The 18,471-nt window shown below is 43.4% G+C and overlaps 1 protein-coding gene across 1 annotated transcript in view; it reads right to left on the bottom strand.

The window, feature by feature from the left end:
* Positions 1 to 18,471, bottom strand: part of smc1b (structural maintenance of chromosomes 1B) — a 229,085-nt gene that overhangs the window by 132,262 nt on the left and 78,352 nt on the right. Inside the window, exons 11-16 of the mRNA XM_056282390.1 lie at positions 5,472 to 5,663; positions 3,834 to 3,980; positions 3,315 to 3,452; positions 2,862 to 2,978; positions 2,610 to 2,716; positions 1,992 to 2,133 (exon numbers count right to left, since the gene is read on the bottom strand). Coding sequence (XP_056138365.1) covers positions 1,992 to 2,133; positions 2,610 to 2,716; positions 2,862 to 2,978; positions 3,315 to 3,452; positions 3,834 to 3,980; positions 5,472 to 5,663 — 843 coding nt within the window. The remainder of the gene's footprint in view (positions 1 to 1,991; positions 2,134 to 2,609; positions 2,717 to 2,861; positions 2,979 to 3,314; positions 3,453 to 3,833; positions 3,981 to 5,471; positions 5,664 to 18,471) is intronic.

Below are 18,471 nucleotides of genomic sequence, written 5' to 3'. Positions count from 1 at the left end.
AATGTAAGAGGATGTTGTGATTGACTGTGTTAAAGGCAGCACTTAAGTTTAAAAGAACTAAAATCGAGCAGTCGCCTTTGTCTGCAGTTAACAGTAGGTTATTAGAAACCTTAACTAGAGCTGTCTCAGTACTATGAAGTGCTCTAAAACCAGATTGGAAACTGTTAAAAACACTATTAGTGTTCATAAAAGAAATCAATTGAGATGAAATTACTCTCTCCGGAACCTTAGATAGAAAAGACAATTTGGAGATTGGGCTGTAGTTACTTAAGGACAGGGGATATAAATTAGGTTTCTTCAGCAATGAGTGAACACTGGCATGCTTAAAACTGTCTGGAAAAGAACCAGAGGCCAGAGAATTATTAAGAATTTGCAGCATAATGGGGCTAATAGTTGAAAATATCTCCTTGAGCAGCTTAGTGGGAATGATGTCTATGATGCAGGAAAAGGAGTACATATTGGAGACTGTACTCTAACAGTGAAATTGTAATTGGTTGAAACTGGGTAAAAGAGGCAGAATTAACACCGGGAATGGAATGAATGCAAGAGCCTGGCTGGATTTGGGACCCGATATTCTCCACCTTATTTACAAAAGGAGTGAGGAACTTTTCGGACAACTCAACATCAGGTTCAAAAAGAGAAGTGGGGGGACCATTAATGACAGAATCAATTACCCTAAAGAGAAGTGTAGGATTGTGATTATTTCTTGATATTAGTTCAGAGAAGTACACTGGTCATACACCCTTAACTGCCTTCTGGTAAATTAACATTTGGGTTTTTAAGGGTGTTATGTGCTAATTTGGATTTGTTGATCTTCCATCGTCGTTAAGTCTTCTAAGAGCACAAGTGTAATTGTTCAGCCAGTGGAGGTTATTTGATTTTTGTTTCCTAGTTTTAAATGGTGCAGTTTGGTCGAGGATGGATAGGCACTGATCGTTGTATGAATTTAACAGTGCAACTGGATTGGGGGGGGGGGGTTAAAGAGGGATTAAAGGATGATGAATTAAAAGCATCACAGAATTTAACTGCAGAGCCGGCGTTAAGAATGTGAGAGCATGTTTTAGGATAGTGAACAGGAATAGTGAGCTCTGGTGGGACTTTGAAAATTACAGCTTTATGGTCAGACACAGGCATATCCACCAGATTAAGACACTCGAGAGAGACACCAGGTGAAAGTACAAGGTCTAAAAAGCATAGGTCCAAGTAGCTCAGCAGTGCATTCGACCATTAACATCTGAATTTTCAGGTAATAACTTTTAACTTGCACTTTTGTTTTCACTTCCAAATACATGGTTTAAATAATTGGTTTAAATTGGACTTGTTGATACATGCCTGACATTTAATGTTCTGTTACCCCATAGAATGCCTTTTTGTAAAGGTGTGTCCAGTGGTAGTCCCGTGTCCAATATCTCTACAACAAAGCCGATGTGCAAAATTATATTAAAACTGATATGCACAATTGCAAAAACTACTAAAACACCCAGGTTGTATAAAAAATACAATTATCCATAGATTACTTCATGGACAACTGCCTTACTTCCTTCTCTAAAATCACCCTAATTTTTGCTTGAGTGATACATTTTTTTGCAAATGGAGCTTTGAGAGTTAAATGCTGACATACGTTCGTATTTCTCCATATTACTGCACATGCAAGTGATTTCATCAGTGGCCGATATGCTGAATTGTCATTGTGTCACTTTGTTCGGTGAAAGATGGACAATTGTCAAAGCCAGAATTTTCGAGATTGCCAATTTAATACTGCATTACATATTGGAAAAAAATACAGCAATATTGAGGGTTTTTTTTTTAATATTGTCAGCCCTACTGTGCAAACACATGGAGTACATGCAACCTAAATACATTAAGGTCCAGTATCAAACTAACTTGCTGTAAGGCAACAGTGCTAATCATTAAGCCACCTACTGAACCACAACATAGTCATTTGAAGTGACATTGGTTAAGAGCATCAGCGGAATGGCAGAGATGAGTACCTTCTTCTGCTCAGTGGTGTCTCTCTCCTCTTTGCTGATGGTCTCCTGCAGCTTGTCGAGCCTCTTCTTGTGCTGCTCCAGTCGGTCTTCCTCATACTCCAGCTGGACACTTAGGTGCACAGACTGTCTCTCAAACTCTAGCCTGCAGGGAGAGATGGGGAGAAAGACAGACAAAAAGAATTAGAAAGGGAAGAAAGTCAAGAGGAGAACTGTTAGCCTTTCTAATTTTCTAATCAGTATGTGTGTATGCTTGCCATAACCTGATGGGCACCGGCAAGAAACAATAAAACTGTTCAATGAAAACATGAAATCAACTTTTTTTCATTACTAACATTACTGTATTTCTAAAATTAAGGAACTAATTTACCGCTATTTTGTCAAACCATTAGTAGGCTAATTGTTCCTTTTTATTGATGATTATTATGCATTGCAATGTATTCCACAAAGCCAATTATTTTGAAGGCATGAGAGTATCAGCCAATGAAGGAACTTTATTTTTGATCAATACCCCTTACCCTCCATGACAAAGAAATCTAGCTCATGGCCATCTTTCATCTGCACTACTATTTCAACCATGTAAAGACGCTATGATACGTCCTGGTGAGAGGGTTACTGTACCGCTTCCTGTCCAGCTCTGTTTGCTTTTGCAGGTGCCCCTTCTTATACTCCTTGATACTGGCCACTCCAATCTGCGCACAGAAGTCACCAAACACTTCGTCCTTCACCTGGACACACAGCACATGATCATTATTACTGAAATATCCCAAAAAACAACAGGTGATTTTAATCAGTGATTTTAAGGGAGGGTACTGCTGTAGACCAAAACAAGATGTTGAAATGGCTCTGAAGAGACTGCTCTGACCGTGCTACCTGCTCAATCTGTTCTTTGGTCTCCTTCAACTTGGCATCCTTCACCTCCACATTGTCCTGCTGTATCTTTATCTGTAACTCCAGGTGGGCCAACTCACTCTTCATACAAGAGATCTCCTGCAGATATGTAGCAAGCCATGACAGGACAGTTATTAGGAGTGTGTTAAATCTGAATCTCAGAACCACGTATCTTAGATGTACAGATATACAGTTTGTCTTGGTGGTATTCGTGCAGAGAAAATCACAACTGTCATCTGTCAACTGTGTGTAACAAATAAAAAAAAAAATAATAATAAGAAGAAGAAGAAGAAGCAAACTATAGACTCAACTATACAAATAGACATACAGCATCTAATCCCACAGCCATGGTAAAGAACAGCTTTTTGGCTATTACTGCTGTATTTGCCCCCTCACATAGAATTTATATGAACAGAATCAGTTCTGTGGACTTACCCCTTCGCAGTTGGGGATGCTTTTCTTGCGAAGGTTGTCCAGATCAGCGTTCGAATATTTCAAACGGGTCTGAGACCCATGAGCCTGAGCCTGGATTTGCTTTAGCTCTGCCTCCTTCCGCCTCAGTTTCATCAGATCCTGTCACATGACCATGGCACGAAGTGAATGGTCACTTCACAAAGAATAAACTATAAAGCACATCCTGCCAGGGAGTTCTCATAACTGTGTGGACAACTGCTGAAAGCTAATTGAAAACATGGTGAGAAATCAACACTAGCCACTGACCAAATACTCTTTGTCTGCAACTGATCAGGTTAAGTTCACGTAAGATCTATGCTCCCAGTTTACTGATCATGAACCATGAATAGGTAGTCTGATTTTGTTCAGAAAGCATACTTGACTTGTAAAATTGTGAATGCGCTTCTGATGTTGAGATTTACCTACCACTGTCATGTACTGAAAGCTGATACTCTTCTTCTATACTGTTTGCAAACATTAACTATGAGTTTGTTGCCTCACCCGCAGCTCAGCTGTCAACTGGTCCTTGCGCTCCTTCAGCCGTTTCATGTCTTTATTGTCCCAGCAGCGGGCTTTGGTCCTCAAGTCACTAGCACCTCCAGAGATCGCCCCAGACTTAAAGAACAGGGTCCCATCTAAAGCTACCGTCTAAGAAGAACACAACTGTTGTGATGTCTGCCATGATACCAGAGCCCAAGATGGCAAGGGGCATGGTTTAAACCATGAGGGAAACAGGTGAGACCACAACCTAGCTCTACTTGGTCTGCACTATTTGATGAATCTACATACATTCATTTTTATTAAGTGGGCTTATAGGTCATTATCAGTTGCAGTCGGTTTGGAGGTCTGTTTGATGATGACATTAAACTGTCAGTTGAAGCTGTATGATATGAGCAGAAAAAAAGTTATCTTTATGGTTAATCTGAATACTTATTTTTCTGCAACTTTGTACATTTTAATTATTAGTTTTACTTTATAAATTCCTATTCAGTGCCTAAATATGTACGTGTTTGTGCATGAAGTTTCACTCCAACATGCAGCTTGACTCATTTGGTCAGTCATGAGCAGGGATTCTTTACAGCACCAAAATATTTGCAAAGATAATTTTTTTTTGGGGGGGGGGGGGTGTGAAAAAAAATCACAGCCTCTTGCAATTTGGAAATCACAGAATTTATTATTCCCATTTCAAAATTTGCGTATGATGTGTGCAGTAATGCTTGCTAAATCGCAGAAACAGCAGTGATGAAACCTTGACATACAATGTGTTAAACAGTACTTGCACATTTCTAAATGTTTGTTATGCCTTCTTTTCAGTGCCAATTAAGTTTGCTACGTAGGAAAATGTAATGCATAACAAAAAATAAAAGCTACTTCATTGTTAATTTAGTATAGTTTTGAGTCTTTTTAAGTATTTAACCAATTCAAATGTTCTGATGTGGTAAACTTCACCCATCTAGTGCTGCAAGTAGATTTAAACAACAATCAAAAGTAACTTTTGACTACTGATCTCTGTCCACCTGAGATACAAATTAGATTGGATAACTAACTGGGTGACTGGCAGAATGATGCACTGCATGAAGACCTTAGGTTATTCTATGTAAATAGCTTAAAGCTGCATTATGTGATATTCACAATATTAACAGTAAATCAACACTCCCTGTAATGTGAACGGATCACTTGTACCGCCAGTCGCAGTGAGAATCAACACCATGCAGTAGAGTTTTCCTACAGGCTTTGCCTTCAATTTCAGCTCTTGTTAACATTATCCAGACCAAAGATGGCACCTCTCCCCTGCCATAAAACATGGATAAATCCCTTACGCAACTCAGGAGTTGAAACCACTTCCAATTCTCTCTGTAAGCTTCACCCTTGACTGCCTTCTCAATTTCTGAATCGCACAAGCAGTTTTACCATGGTTTTATAGCGATGGGAGAGGTGCCATCTTCGGGCTGAATAATAAACCAATGAACTGAAAGTGAAGGCAAAGCCTGTCTCTGGTTAAGTAAAGCTGTTGACTGTGTGGTGATGATTCTCAGTGTGATTGGGAGTAGAAGCTAATCCATTCACAACACAGGGAATCTCTTGATTAAGCCTTAATATCAAATCGTTTGCTAAGTACAGCCTTAAGGCCAGTCTTACCTTGATGCGTATGGACTTGTCAAATGCTATACTCCTGGCCTCTTTAATGGTTTCACACACCAGAGTATTGCCGCAGACAAACTGCACCACCTTCCTCAAATGGGAGGCTGCCATGGAAGAGGAGAACTGCACCACATCCACCAGCATTTTAGCCCCTTGCACCTCCCTCAGACGCTCGTTAAGAGGACTCACCTGGATAGTAAAGGAGTGTAGCAAGGGCTGGGTTTAGGCATTGGTTTGGATTTGGATGTATGTAGAATAAGGAGTGGCTAATGTGGGCAAAAGGTTACATTAGGGGTGTGAAAGTTCATGTATTTACCCAGTAACCATGTACAGCCCTCGGTTCAGGGAACATGTTATGCCTTTAATGAACCATGGAGTAGTGGAAGAAGCCTTTGTAAATAAACTTAAGATGCATGTGCACAATTTTGACTGGACTATACTACAGATGATTTCAGTTTTTGCTTTAGGCTATCTGTGGGATACATGCTAACTTCTGAACAAGACTCTAGTATATGGCTGTACTGCATACGGTCAATGTTCAAAACTGTGGCCACTTTGTTACAGCGATAGTCAGCGGTAGTGTCTATAATGTGAATTCTTGGATAATGTTCATCTGAAATTTTCTGTGGTGGTCCCAGTAATATTTGTCATTTAAGTGTACTGAAGTAGCATATCACATGACATGGTTAAGCTATGTTCGAGAACAATACTTTCCACTCACATCTTGGGATGTTTAATTTGAAAAAGAAAATCTAATTGCAAGTATACCTATTCTAATTATCTGTTAATTCCCCCTCCTCTTTCATCTGTTCTATCTGCAGATGTCTCCTGTTTTTCAAAGACTCACTCTTTATTAACAGGCAAATTCACAAAGAATGGATAATGGCTGCCGATAGCACCATGAATTGCGCATCACTTGCAACTGCTATCTGCCCCGTCTCAAGGTCTGATTCAGAAAAGGATATTGTGCGGATGATATTATAGCACAAACACACCCATAAAGTTTTGCAGCTGTGTGCAATTTGCCCTTGTTTTGCATTTGATTGCAATTATCCATAAGGCAAAGTATAAATGGTGGTTTTGCACCAAGAACACAATAGGCAGGTTCAATGTCATCTTTGATGTCATTGATTATAGCAAGAATTGTTAGACCTGCCAACCTGTATCTGCAAATGATTTCAGTCTTCTTGACAGTGCAGTAAGGGGTGCATTTCACGCTTTTTGGGTGCTTTGAGGATTACACGGTTTCTTTTTGTCTTTTTTTGTGCCGGTTTAGTGGCTGCAAAAGCTGTGCAATCCTTTTGTGAATTTGCCAGTGAGTGTTTTGTCAGTGATTGTTATTTGGGGTGCTTTAACTGTGCATGCCTCTCAGCACTCGGCTGACCAATCGTGTAACTTCAGTGACATTGTTGATCACCTGATCCAGCGATCACTCAGTCAGTCACTCTGAACATGATCACTCAGTCAGTCAGTCAGGGACATACGCATGGCCCGCCGGCCAGTCCAGCAAAAAACATCCAAAAAAATGCAGGCACAGTCTTTACACAAAAGGGGTCGATCGATTATCAGCCTGGCTGATTATTGGATCTGATATGATTACCGGAATCATTATTTTTGACCATATTCCTGATAAAATACATTTAAAAATGCGCTACTTTGTCTCTGATGCAGCCGCCTCTCTCTGTCTGTAGTCACCACTTTGTGGTCTCAAGCAATGTCTCGCCCACAGCATGAGCTGATTGGTTACACATCACGAGTAATAGCCTATCAACACTGACAGACACTGTGCCACAGATGGGTACAGAGGAATGCATTCGCAATTATTTATTAAAATTTTCAGTTAACTTTATAAGAAATGCTGCTAGGTACTCCCTGTTCTTTTTGTTTTAAGATAATGTTGAAAGGTTTTCTTTTAATTAAACGTATGCTTAAAGGCGTGTCAAGGAATTTTTGTGTTGGAATTTGTGTTATTCTAAATTATGACACCAAGAATTTCATTTTTTACTGCAAATGTTTATCGTTCCAAATATCGGTATCAGCCCTGAAAACACCATATCGGTCGACAAAGCTGCCCGGGAAGTAATCTGTGTTTACTACCACTCTGTGTGGCAAGTAGTAAATTCACAGAAATGTTGAATACAAACATTTGGGTCATAATGTTAAAGAGGACATGACAAAAAACTGCTAGTGGATATTTTGTCAATGAAATGTATAATTTACATTTATGGAGCAATTAAAAGGCAAACTGTGATGGAATTTGTGCTTAAAACATCATCCAAAACATCTCCTTATCACAGCCCAGTTGTGCAGCACCAATACTCAAACAGGCACCAGGCACATCTGTTTCTAGGTCTGTGTTCTACTTGTTTTTTTTTTGTTTTGTTTTTTTATAAGTGGCTGCAGAGCACTTAAACATGATAGTTCCTACTTTCCAACTAACAAACAACGGGCCAGATCTACTAACATTATGTGCCAGCTCAAACTCTCTTTTGGCACTGAAAATCTACTGTTGAGATTAACTATAAGGATGCAATGGACATTTTGTGCAAATGAGAGGAGGAAGTGGGTCGGTCAACATTTTTTCACCTCACCCTAATCATGTGCCTATAGGAGGTACCCTTTTCAAAGTGCAAAATATGGAAGGAGATTATGGAAATAAACCTCATCTCATCTTCAGCCGCTTTTCCGGGGTCGGGTCGCGGTGGTAGCAAGCTAAGTAGGGCACTCCAGATGTCCCTCTCCCCAGCAACGCCCTCCAGCTCCTCCTGGGGGATCCCAAGGCATTCCTAGGCCAGACTGGACATGTAGTCCCTCCAGCTCCTCTGGGTCTACCCTGAGGTCTCCTCCCAGCTGGCCGTGCCCAGTAAACTTCCAAAGGAAGGTGCCCAGGAGGCATCCTAATCAGATGCCTAAACCATCTCAACTGGCTCCTTTCGATGCAAAGGAGCAGCAGCTCCTTCACATGGAAATAAACCCTGAAATGTTATTTATTAAGGCTGTTAGGAATTATGACCATGGTGCTATTTAATGTCTTTGAAAAGCATGTCTTTACTCTTTGCATTGCTGACATGGCTGCAATCATTGTTACTTGGAGAGGAGACTCGAGGATACAGAGTGTGTCAGAAAGGAAAGCTTTTGCGCATGTAATTTTATTTACAATGTCATAAGAAAACATTGTGTGAAATTATCTCCTGCGAAGTCATATTCTCGATTTGCTGGAAGAAATCAAAGATTTGGAGGCACAAACCAAAAGTGTCATGTAATTCCAGCAATAATGAAACTCTTGTCTGCACTTCATTTACTTGCACCTGGTTAATTTTAGTAAACAGTAGCATCTGTAGCTGGTTTGTCACAACCAGCATTATCAGCAACTCTGTCGCAAGTCCTTAATGTATAAATGCATAGAGTGCAGAAACACATACAGTTCCGAAATCACAGTGAGGCTCTCAACAAAATTAAACAGGAATTTTATAATGTTTGAAGTCAGTGGCGTGCTCACTCCTCTCTGTAGTTAAGTAATATATTTGTTGGGTGCTCTTTGGTCCAAGGTTAGTAGTTTCAGATGAGAAAAAGAGAACAAATCTCTCTGACCAAGGCACTCCGTGTAATTAAAAATGTCTTTATTGAAACTTAGACATATCCAAAGAGGGACCTAAAAATGCCCACGCGTAGCGGCTCAGGCCTTCTTCAGGGCATAGTGAGACAAAACAGGAGTGAATGGTTTTTGTGCAGGCACAGAGCACAGGTGTCAGTTGCTTGATTGGATCTAAAGCAACCAATTATTAAGACCCACCCCTCACACAGATCCTAGAGAGCAATCACATGCCAAACACAGTTCTTTGTAAAAAGAAAACAAAAACACAGATTAAGTGTACACACACCCACAACTATATCACAATAAAGGTACATGTTCACAGTGACTCGGAAAGACAGTAGACATTTTTACAAAAAAGGCCTATAGTCTATCTCCTCGTTCAAACCTGGATATTCCATTGCCTTAAAATTCCAGATCCAAAAAGTTTCCTGCTGCAGCAACTTTTTGGATCTGCACAAGAAAACTTGTGCTAATCTATACTTTTCCTAGTTGATATGGCCCTAAGTGAAATTGTAATCAATCACGTTCATTACTATGCCATGTCAACATCTGCAATTTGAACATTCAACAGGTGAATGACTTCAACAACTTTTTGCCATAAATAAATAAGAAAAACAAATAAAGACAAAATAATAATCTGCAAATGTTCATTACAATTATTATTATGTAGACCAGGGCTAGTCAGCTACTTTCTTATGAGGGCCAACTTATTCAAATATAAATGGTAAGGGGGCCAAACATTTTTCAGAGTAATTTTCGGGTCTTAGCACTTACATGTGAACATGAAAAACAACACTAAATACCCTTAATACTGTGTATCAAAAGTGTTTATTAACAATGCATTTATGTAACATACAAAATAGGGCAGTCATTTCATACATTTATATACATTTATCCATTCATTATTAAATTGGCGATTTTCATTGTCAACTTTCCTCTTTTTCAATGTGGACAGCGACATTTTGAGGTTATTGTTTGCTAGTTAGCAGCAGCAAGCAGGTTAGCGTGGCACACTCAGTAGGTTTGCAGCTGGTGTCACGCATGTAGGGAGTGTTGGGAGCAGTTAGGGGTGGGACAAAGTAGTCTCCCATTGGGGGAGATTGAATGGGAGCGCATTCTTGCCCAAAAACAGATTTTTCTTCGTGGGAAAATGCATTATAATTTTCAATGTTCTAATAGAAATTGATCAAAGGGCAAAGAAAAAATAATCCTCGGGCCGGATTTGGCCCGCGGGCCGCCAGTTGACTAGGCCTGATGTAGACTGTGGGAATCATGACATCCCGGAGGACCCAACTGACAAACAACGGTAGGGAACTGGACTCAATGTCAATCGAGACAGGCATATATCCAAATGCACTCTTCTCCAGTACTGTTCTGTGTGGCACTCAACCCTGAGCCAGCTACTCAAGACATCGGATAGGCTGTCTGAGTAGCATTTAGGATACAAGCAGTATTTTGCAGTATTTAGGATACAAACTGAAGTCTGGAAGGAAGATACGACACTTAATGTGCATGGATAACATGAAGCTGTAGGGAAGATCAGCAGCTGAAATCGACTTCCTGATCCAGACAGTGAAGACCTTCTCAGATGACATCGAGATGACAGTATGGCTAGACAAATGAGCAAGGCTCATCATTAAACAAGGCAAGATCAGAAATACTGAGGAAATGAAACTGCAAGGAGAATGCATCAAGGATGCAGATGCCAAGAATGGCTATGAGAATCTTGGAATATGGCAACATCAGAACCTTCCAGAAGACGTCAAGAAGACAGTCACAAGCACTTCCAAGCAGAGTAGGGTTGGAAGGTTTGGGCGATATGTCAAAATTTTCCTACTGGCCACCCTCAGCCCAACAACTGGCGATTGCCGAAACCCTCCCCGCCGGTCATTTTCAGCAAAAACAATCGTGGAAGATCAAAAAAGAGTACAAAATCCCATTTGGGATTATTTTGGTTTTAATCTGGATGCAACTGGCAAGCCAAAGGACCTAAATGAAGTAATTTGCAGTCTCTGCAAATGAGTACTGCCAGCAAAAGATTCTAACACTACCAATTTGCACGAGCGTTATTGTGAGTCTGATGTCTTCAGAGAAGGACGCAGCCTCCAAATGAAAAAAACAGGTGGGAAAAACATAATTATTGTTGTTAAACATTTCATTTCTGATTTTTCCCTTTTTCTCCCAATTTATTGGCCAATCGATCCCTATTCTAGTTCAAACACCCACCCTCGTACTACATGCGTTCACCAACTGCATCTCTCCGGCCGGCAGTCTCGAAGGAGACGCCTCGCCACTTTCGTGACAAGGCGAATCCAGGCCGAACCACTGCTTTTTCTGACACACACAGAGATGCATTCATGTGAGGAACACAAGCTAACTCCGCCCTCGCCCCCCCCGAAGACAGCGTTGCCAATTATTGCTGCTTCATCGAGTCCGGCCATAGTAGGATTTGACGAGACCGGGGCGCGAACCCCAGTCCCCAGTGGGCAACTTCATCGACACAAAGCCGACGCTTAGACCGCTACACCACCGCGGACCCGGAAAAACATAATTATGCTATTAAATGATCACATACAGTTTTTGGTCTAATTCTCAAATATGATTTATGAATTGGTGTTGCTCGTCAGCATCAATCGATTGGACAGTAACCACTAAAGACGCTTAATTGTCATTTAATCAATGCCTTGTTTCCCCCCCCCCCCTTTTTCTCCCCAATTGTACCTGGCCAATCACCCCTTCTCCGAGTCGCCCCAGTCGCTGCTCCACCCCCGCTGCCGATCTGGGGAGGGCTGCAGACTACCGCATGCCTCCTACGATACATGTGGAGTCGCCAGCCACTTCTTTTCACCTGACTGTGAGGAGTTTCGTTACGGGGCCGTAGCACATGGAAGGTTCACGCTACTACCCCCAGCTTCCCCTCCCCCTTGAACAGGCGCTCCGACCGACCAGAGGAGGTGCTACCGCAGCAACCAGGACACATACCCACATCCAGCTTCCCACCCGCAGAGACAGACAATTGTGTCTGTAGGGATGCCCAACCTAGCCAGAGGTAACACAGGGATTCGAACCGGAGATCCCCGTGTTGGTAGGCAACGGAATAGACCACTGGGCTACCCAGACGTCCCACTGCCCTATTTTGTGAAAGACTCGTTGCACATATGGCCCAACTCCAACTGCCAGTTCCTATTCGTGCATGCTTTGAATTACAATTTACAGGTTAATTATTTACCGAGTTAAATTCTTGAGGAGGCAGACCATTAAATTAGCAAAATAAAAGGACAAAAATTGTGCAAAACAAATCGGCCAAAAAAAAAGACAACCCCCAACTGGACTCAACCAATCGCTGATATATTCGTCCAATTGCCCAAGCCTAAAGCAGAGAGTGAGGCAAATCCTGAAATCCAAGCCCCATGACCAGAACAAGATCCATGGAATTAACAGCTACACCTTCCCAGTAATAAGCTACACTGGAGAAATCATCCAGTAGACTCTGGAAGAGATGCTGAGGCTGGACTGAATGACAAGGAAGCTGATGACCTTGTACAGCACTCTCAATCCAAAGCAGACTATAGATGTCAATGAATATTCCAAATTCGAATACATAAACAAATTGTAAAAAAAAAAAAACAGATATTCGAGTTTGAAAATTAATATTTGTGAAAAAAAAAGCAGCACTATTGCGGCTGTCTGCTTCGCGAATTCTCGCAAGGGCCTTGGCTGTTGCACTGAATACGCTGCATGACAGACAGAAGTTACACAACATGACTTTCATTATTGAAAATGAAATTTAGGTCAAGCTGAAACAAGCGAATAATTAAAAAACAACCATGTCGCAGAGAGTTCAAAACCCAACTCGGCCACAGAGAAAGTGATTTTCACTCTGAACAATCTAAAAAGCCCCGTTTGGAAATACTTTAGATTTTGGTCAGAAAAGGAAAAATTGTGGAACCTAGAGATATTTGGATGCAAGCTATGTAACCTACAGTTTGCTTACCATTCCATCACTAGTAACCTCTGAGGGCACATCTCGAAAATAACACATCAATTATGAATCACGCATCTCGCTCTGAGACAGCGCGTTCTCATTTCTCACTCTAGCACCAACTACGGTGGTGAGAGAGAGAGACAGAGAGAGAGAGGTCTATGGTCTTTAAAGGAAGTTTTACAGTATAGTACATTATTTTGTTTATTTTGTAATGTGTAGGTATGTTGAGCTTATAAAAGGAATGTTTCCATTGAAATAAATATACCTATACAACTAGTTGTATTGTACAAGAAGTTGTATGTACTCTCGCTGTACTGGTTTGACCTTTTACGGACATAATGTGCAAAAATATATTCAAATGTTTCAAACCTGCAGTGGTGTAGCGGTCTAAGCACCGGCTTTGTGTTGATGCAGTTGCCCACTGGGGACCAGGGGTTCGCGCCTCGGTCTCGTCAGATCCGACTATGGCCGGACTCGATGAAGCAGCAATAATTGGCAACGCTGTCTTCGGGAGGGGGGCGGAGTCAGCTTGTGTTCGTCACATGAATGCGTCTCTGTGTGTGTCGGAAAAAGCAGTGGTTCGGCCTGGATTCGCCTTGTCGCGAAAGTGGCGAGGCGTCTCCTTCGAGACTGCCAGAGAGATGCAGTTGGCGAATGCGTGCAGTACGAGGGTGGGCGTTTGAACTAAGAATAGGGATCGATTGGCCACTAAATTGGGAGAAAAAGGGAAAAATCAGAAATACATTTTCTTTTTTAAATGTTTCGAACCTATGTGTTTTTTCAGAAGGAATAATCGAACATCATTTTTGGCCAATTTTGACAACTCTAAGGCAAACATCCACTGTGGCCATGGGACCAAGGAGGAAGAGGCCTCCAAAACACTGAAACAACCCAAAGAGCAGAGGAACTCAGTATGGCTGTGTACATATGATTTTTTTTAATTTTTATTTTGATATACTTTATTAATCCTCATGGGGAAATCCTGCTCTGCATTTAACTCATCCTAGCTTTGTACTGTAGATAAATGTAATGGTGTGATGTTTAATAATGATGATTACAACGTATTAATTGGAATAAGGGATATAAGGATATATTAATCATTGGGAAAACATTTGCATGAGGAACAGGGCTTGTTACAAGGACATGAGGGTCTATAGTGGCAGTGGAAAAGTACTGAGTATGTTAGCAGACAGAGGAATGCAGAGTAAATTAGGTGTGAGGGTCACTGACCTTAGATAAGGTTAGCGACTCTGAATAACAAAGGGAGCAATAAGGGTGTTGTGGTCAAGGGGGAGTAGAGACAAGATGTCTATCTCCATGGAAGGTGTGAGGGTCGCTGACCTTGCATAGGGTTGGCGACTCTGAATGGGAAGGGGAACAATGGAAGTGTTGTGGTCAGGGGGGAGTGGAGACGAGATGTGCTGTGATTTGTGGTTTCAGAGATAGGAACAGGATTTTACGACGGCAGCTGCAACAAGGAGATCACAGCAGATGGAGAAGAAGATTACCTGGAGTCCGGATATCAGTGAGGCGGAAACGGAGTCAGATGAACGGACCAATCAGAAAGAAGACCACACATCCATATTCAGTCAACACTTTGTATAGTATAAAGACTGGGTCAGGAAAAGGAGAGACAGTCAGACTTCGTGAACTGACACAATCTGTTGTTTGTCAGGGATAGGAAGATCTAGACCCAGAGCTCTGTATGCTTTATCCATTTACTGCTAAATAAAACGGATGGTTTTCAGACCGAACATCTTCTCCTATTGCTTTATCAACAAACACGCAGGACTACGCTCTCACATAGATGAAGATGAGTTGGTAGAGTGAGCTGAAGTCCAACAGTACCTCGGAGCAGTGGGCAGTCACCGTGCAGCACCCAGAGACCAACTCCAGTTCGTCTTGCCATGCCTCGGTCAGGGGCACAGACAGGAGTATTAACCCTAACACGCAGGTCTTTCTGATGGTAGGGGAAACTGGAGAACCTGGAGAAAACCCACTGCAGACACAGGGAGAACATGAAAACTCCACACAGAGGATGATGTGGAATGACCTCTAAGGTTGGACAACTCCGGGGTTTGAACCCAGGACCTTCTTGCTGTGAGGCGACAGCTCTAACCACAGGCCACCATGCCGCCCATAAGGACATATGGCCCCCAAAGCAAGATCAAGACACAGTTGTTTAGGCAAATTGCCTTGGAGAAGTGTATAAGAAATCAGACAAAGAAGCTAAGGACTGGAAGAAAGATCAATACACAATTGATGGAGACAAGACCAAACGTAGGCAGCTCCAATGCCACTCAGGAAACAAACAACTGAGGAAGAAGCATATACACCAATCAGCCGAAACATTAAAACCACCTGCCTAAAATTGTGAAGGTCCCCCTCATGCCAGCAAAACACTCCGACCCATCCAATAAAATACTTTTTTTTTAAATGTGCCTATGATTGGCATTTTACACATCTCTGTAAATGCAAAAAAAAAAAAAAAAATCACACACACACACACACACACAGTACAGCTAGTTAGCAACCTAAAAAAACAATGTTTTGCTAAGATTACATCTCTCACCTTATAGTTCATCTCCACCTCATCACATCACTCTCAGACCACTCTTGAAAAACGTGTATGCATCGTCTAAAGAATGCATGAGGTGCGCACATTCTCACTGCACATTCTACTACTACTATTCTATATGTAAGGACCTCTAAAATCTACTGTACATACTTTGTGGTACTTCATTTACCAGCATGCTTTGTGTCTTAAACATTTCCTATGTTCTTACAAGTTTCTAAACACGTAAACCAATGGAATGTATTTGCACTTTGTATTTTTATTTGAATTTTGTTATTAGCCAATGATGTAGCGTGGAGTTGTTATGCCCGCGAAATCACGAGGTTCGCAACGGTCGATCTCCTCACGCAGAGGGAGGAGTTAGGCAGTCCGAGGAGTACGACGAAGAGAGAGGGCCATTTTTCTGCTGCTCCGTCTAAGTACCCGTTTCGCGGAGACTTTATACACAGCCCGTGTACTAGGCCCGCATTTGAGGTCAGGAGTGTTGCGATTGGCCTGCGGTCGAATGCTTGCTGGTGAGGTTGTTTTTGTATGCCGATTATTTTGTTTATGGCCCATAGCCAGTGTCACCGCTAGCTAGTTAAGTGGATTTAGCATCCAGTGCTAGTGTGTTAGCCGACTAGAGTTGTGGAGGCTAGCCAGAAGTCATCGGGCTGCGCTGGATGGTGATCTAACTAGGGAGCCGCTCTGCTCCATTCCTGGGACTTGTCTGCTGTCCTAAGAGGACTCGCTTCATCTGCTCTCCGGCGCTGGCCCCACCGGAGGACCATTATCTTCGCCAGGGTTGTCTGAACATTGCAACCTGTGGCCATCTTGCGGGTGGAGGCCGCTACCGGGGAGCTGACACCTGCCAGCTGCTAGGCTAGCACTACGCCTTCCATCCTCTGGATTGCACATAGCCTCCCGGTCAAGGGAGCGATGGGTTGTGAGTAACCCGAAAATTTCATTTATACTGACACACACACACACACTTTTATCTTGTCGCCTGGGCATCGTAGCGGTGGCTGCCTTGCCCTCCGCTCAGAGAACTGCTTTAATGTGCACCAACGGAAAGCATTGGGTATTTTTGTGTTCTTTTGATACTTTCTTCCTGTTTATTGTGACCGGTTGTCACACCCTGTGTAATTTCAATTAATGTTTATTTAATCAACAATACTACACTCATGTGGTACACTCTCTCTCTCTCTCTCTCTCTCTCTCTCTCTCTCTCTCTCTCTCTCTTTCTCTCTCTCTCAGTATTATCAAATAAATCCTATTGTGGCGGACACTAGGGGCTATGCCTCTCACCCAGCAGGACTGTGAGCTGGGGGCGTGGTTTACGTTCCCGGGCTCGCCGGGGCAGGGTTGTTCCTGCTTTAGTTGGTTTTTGGAGTTGAGGAATAAACATCAAACTCGCCTTGGTCTCATGTGTTTTTCCTCATTCCTGCCACATTGGTGACCCCGAATTGAACATGTTTGGAGCAGAAGAGGAGTGTGAATCCACTTCGGCCATGCCGCCCCAACTCTCACAGCCGGCCGTTCTCGCCGCGGCTGTGAAACTCCCAGAGTTCTGGAAGAGCGACCCGGCCTCGTGGTTCCAGCATGTCGAGGCGCTGTTCCACCTGTGTGGAATCTCCGCGGACGACTCCAGATACTATTTGGTCGTCGCTGCGCTTGACCAGCAGTCCACACGCCGGGCCATGCAGCTGTTGCGCGCCCCTCCGCAACACGATAAATACGTCGCCCTCAAACATCTTCTGCTCCGGAGGTACAGCCTATCTGCCGCAAAGAGGGCAGATAGAATCCTTTCCTTATCCGGTTTGGGCGACGGGACGGCTGTGGATCTCATGGACAATATGCTGTCGCTGCTAGGCTCGGACGAAGGTGGGTTCCTTTTCCCGCACGTTTTCTTGCGCCAGCTCCCGTCTCCTGTGCGCGCGGCTTTGGCTAACTCCCCGTGTCTAGCCGCTGGTGACTGCCGAGATTTGGCTGAGGAGGCCGATCGGGTCCTGCTGGCTACCAGACGGGTCTCTGTGCAGAGTGTGGCATCGGAGCCTCTGCAGCCGACGTCGGAGGACGCGGACCCGGCTGTGGTGGCTGGAGTGACTGCCCGGAGACGGCGCGGGAGAGGCCTCTGTTTCTTCCACCAGCGGTTCGGCGGCAAGGCGAGGCGCTGCGTCCCTCCGTGCACGTTTGAGACGGCGGGAAACTCCAGGGCCAGCGCTCAGTAGCAGCTGTGGGCGCTGGCGGACGTAGTGAGCTGCTCTTCATCAAGGACTCGATGTCAGGAAGACGGTTTCTGGTGGACTCAGGCTCGCAAAAGAGCCTACTCCCTCCTGCTAAGACAGACAGGTCGGCCGAAGGCGGCGGCCCACAGTTAAGTGCAGCTAACGGTTCGTCCATTGCGACGTTTGGCACAAGGTTGGTGACTGTTTGCTTCCAAGGGCGCCATTTTGAGTGGGACTTTGTAGTGGCCGCCATTACTGTTCCTATTATCGGCGTGGATTTTCTGTGTGCTAATGGTCTGCTGGTTGATGTTGCTAACCGCCGTTTAATTGATGCTGTGTCTTTCGCCACTGTTCCGTGCGAGACAGGGGGAGCCGGGCCGTTAACACACGCTAACTTTTTAGCATTAGGGGATGTTTTTCAGCGTTTGCTGGCGGATTTTCCATCGGTGACTACACCTGCCTTTTCCACCGCGGTTACTAAACACGAGGTAGAACATTTCATTCCCACTCTGGGACCTCCCGTTTTTGCGCGCGCGCGGCGCCTCAACGCGGTAAAATTGGCTACAGCCAAGGAGGAGTTCGCCATCATGGAGCGTCTGGGTATAGTGAGGCGTTCCAACAGCCCGTGGGCCTCG

The sequence above is a fragment of the Lampris incognitus genome, chromosome 6 (assembly GCF_029633865.1).
Source record: "Lampris incognitus isolate fLamInc1 chromosome 6, fLamInc1.hap2, whole genome shotgun sequence".
NCBI lineage: Eukaryota > Metazoa > Chordata > Actinopteri > Lampriformes > Lampridae > Lampris > Lampris incognitus.
The sequence above is the reverse complement of the archived record's forward strand: the minus strand, read 5'-3'. Positions and strand labels throughout refer to the sequence as shown.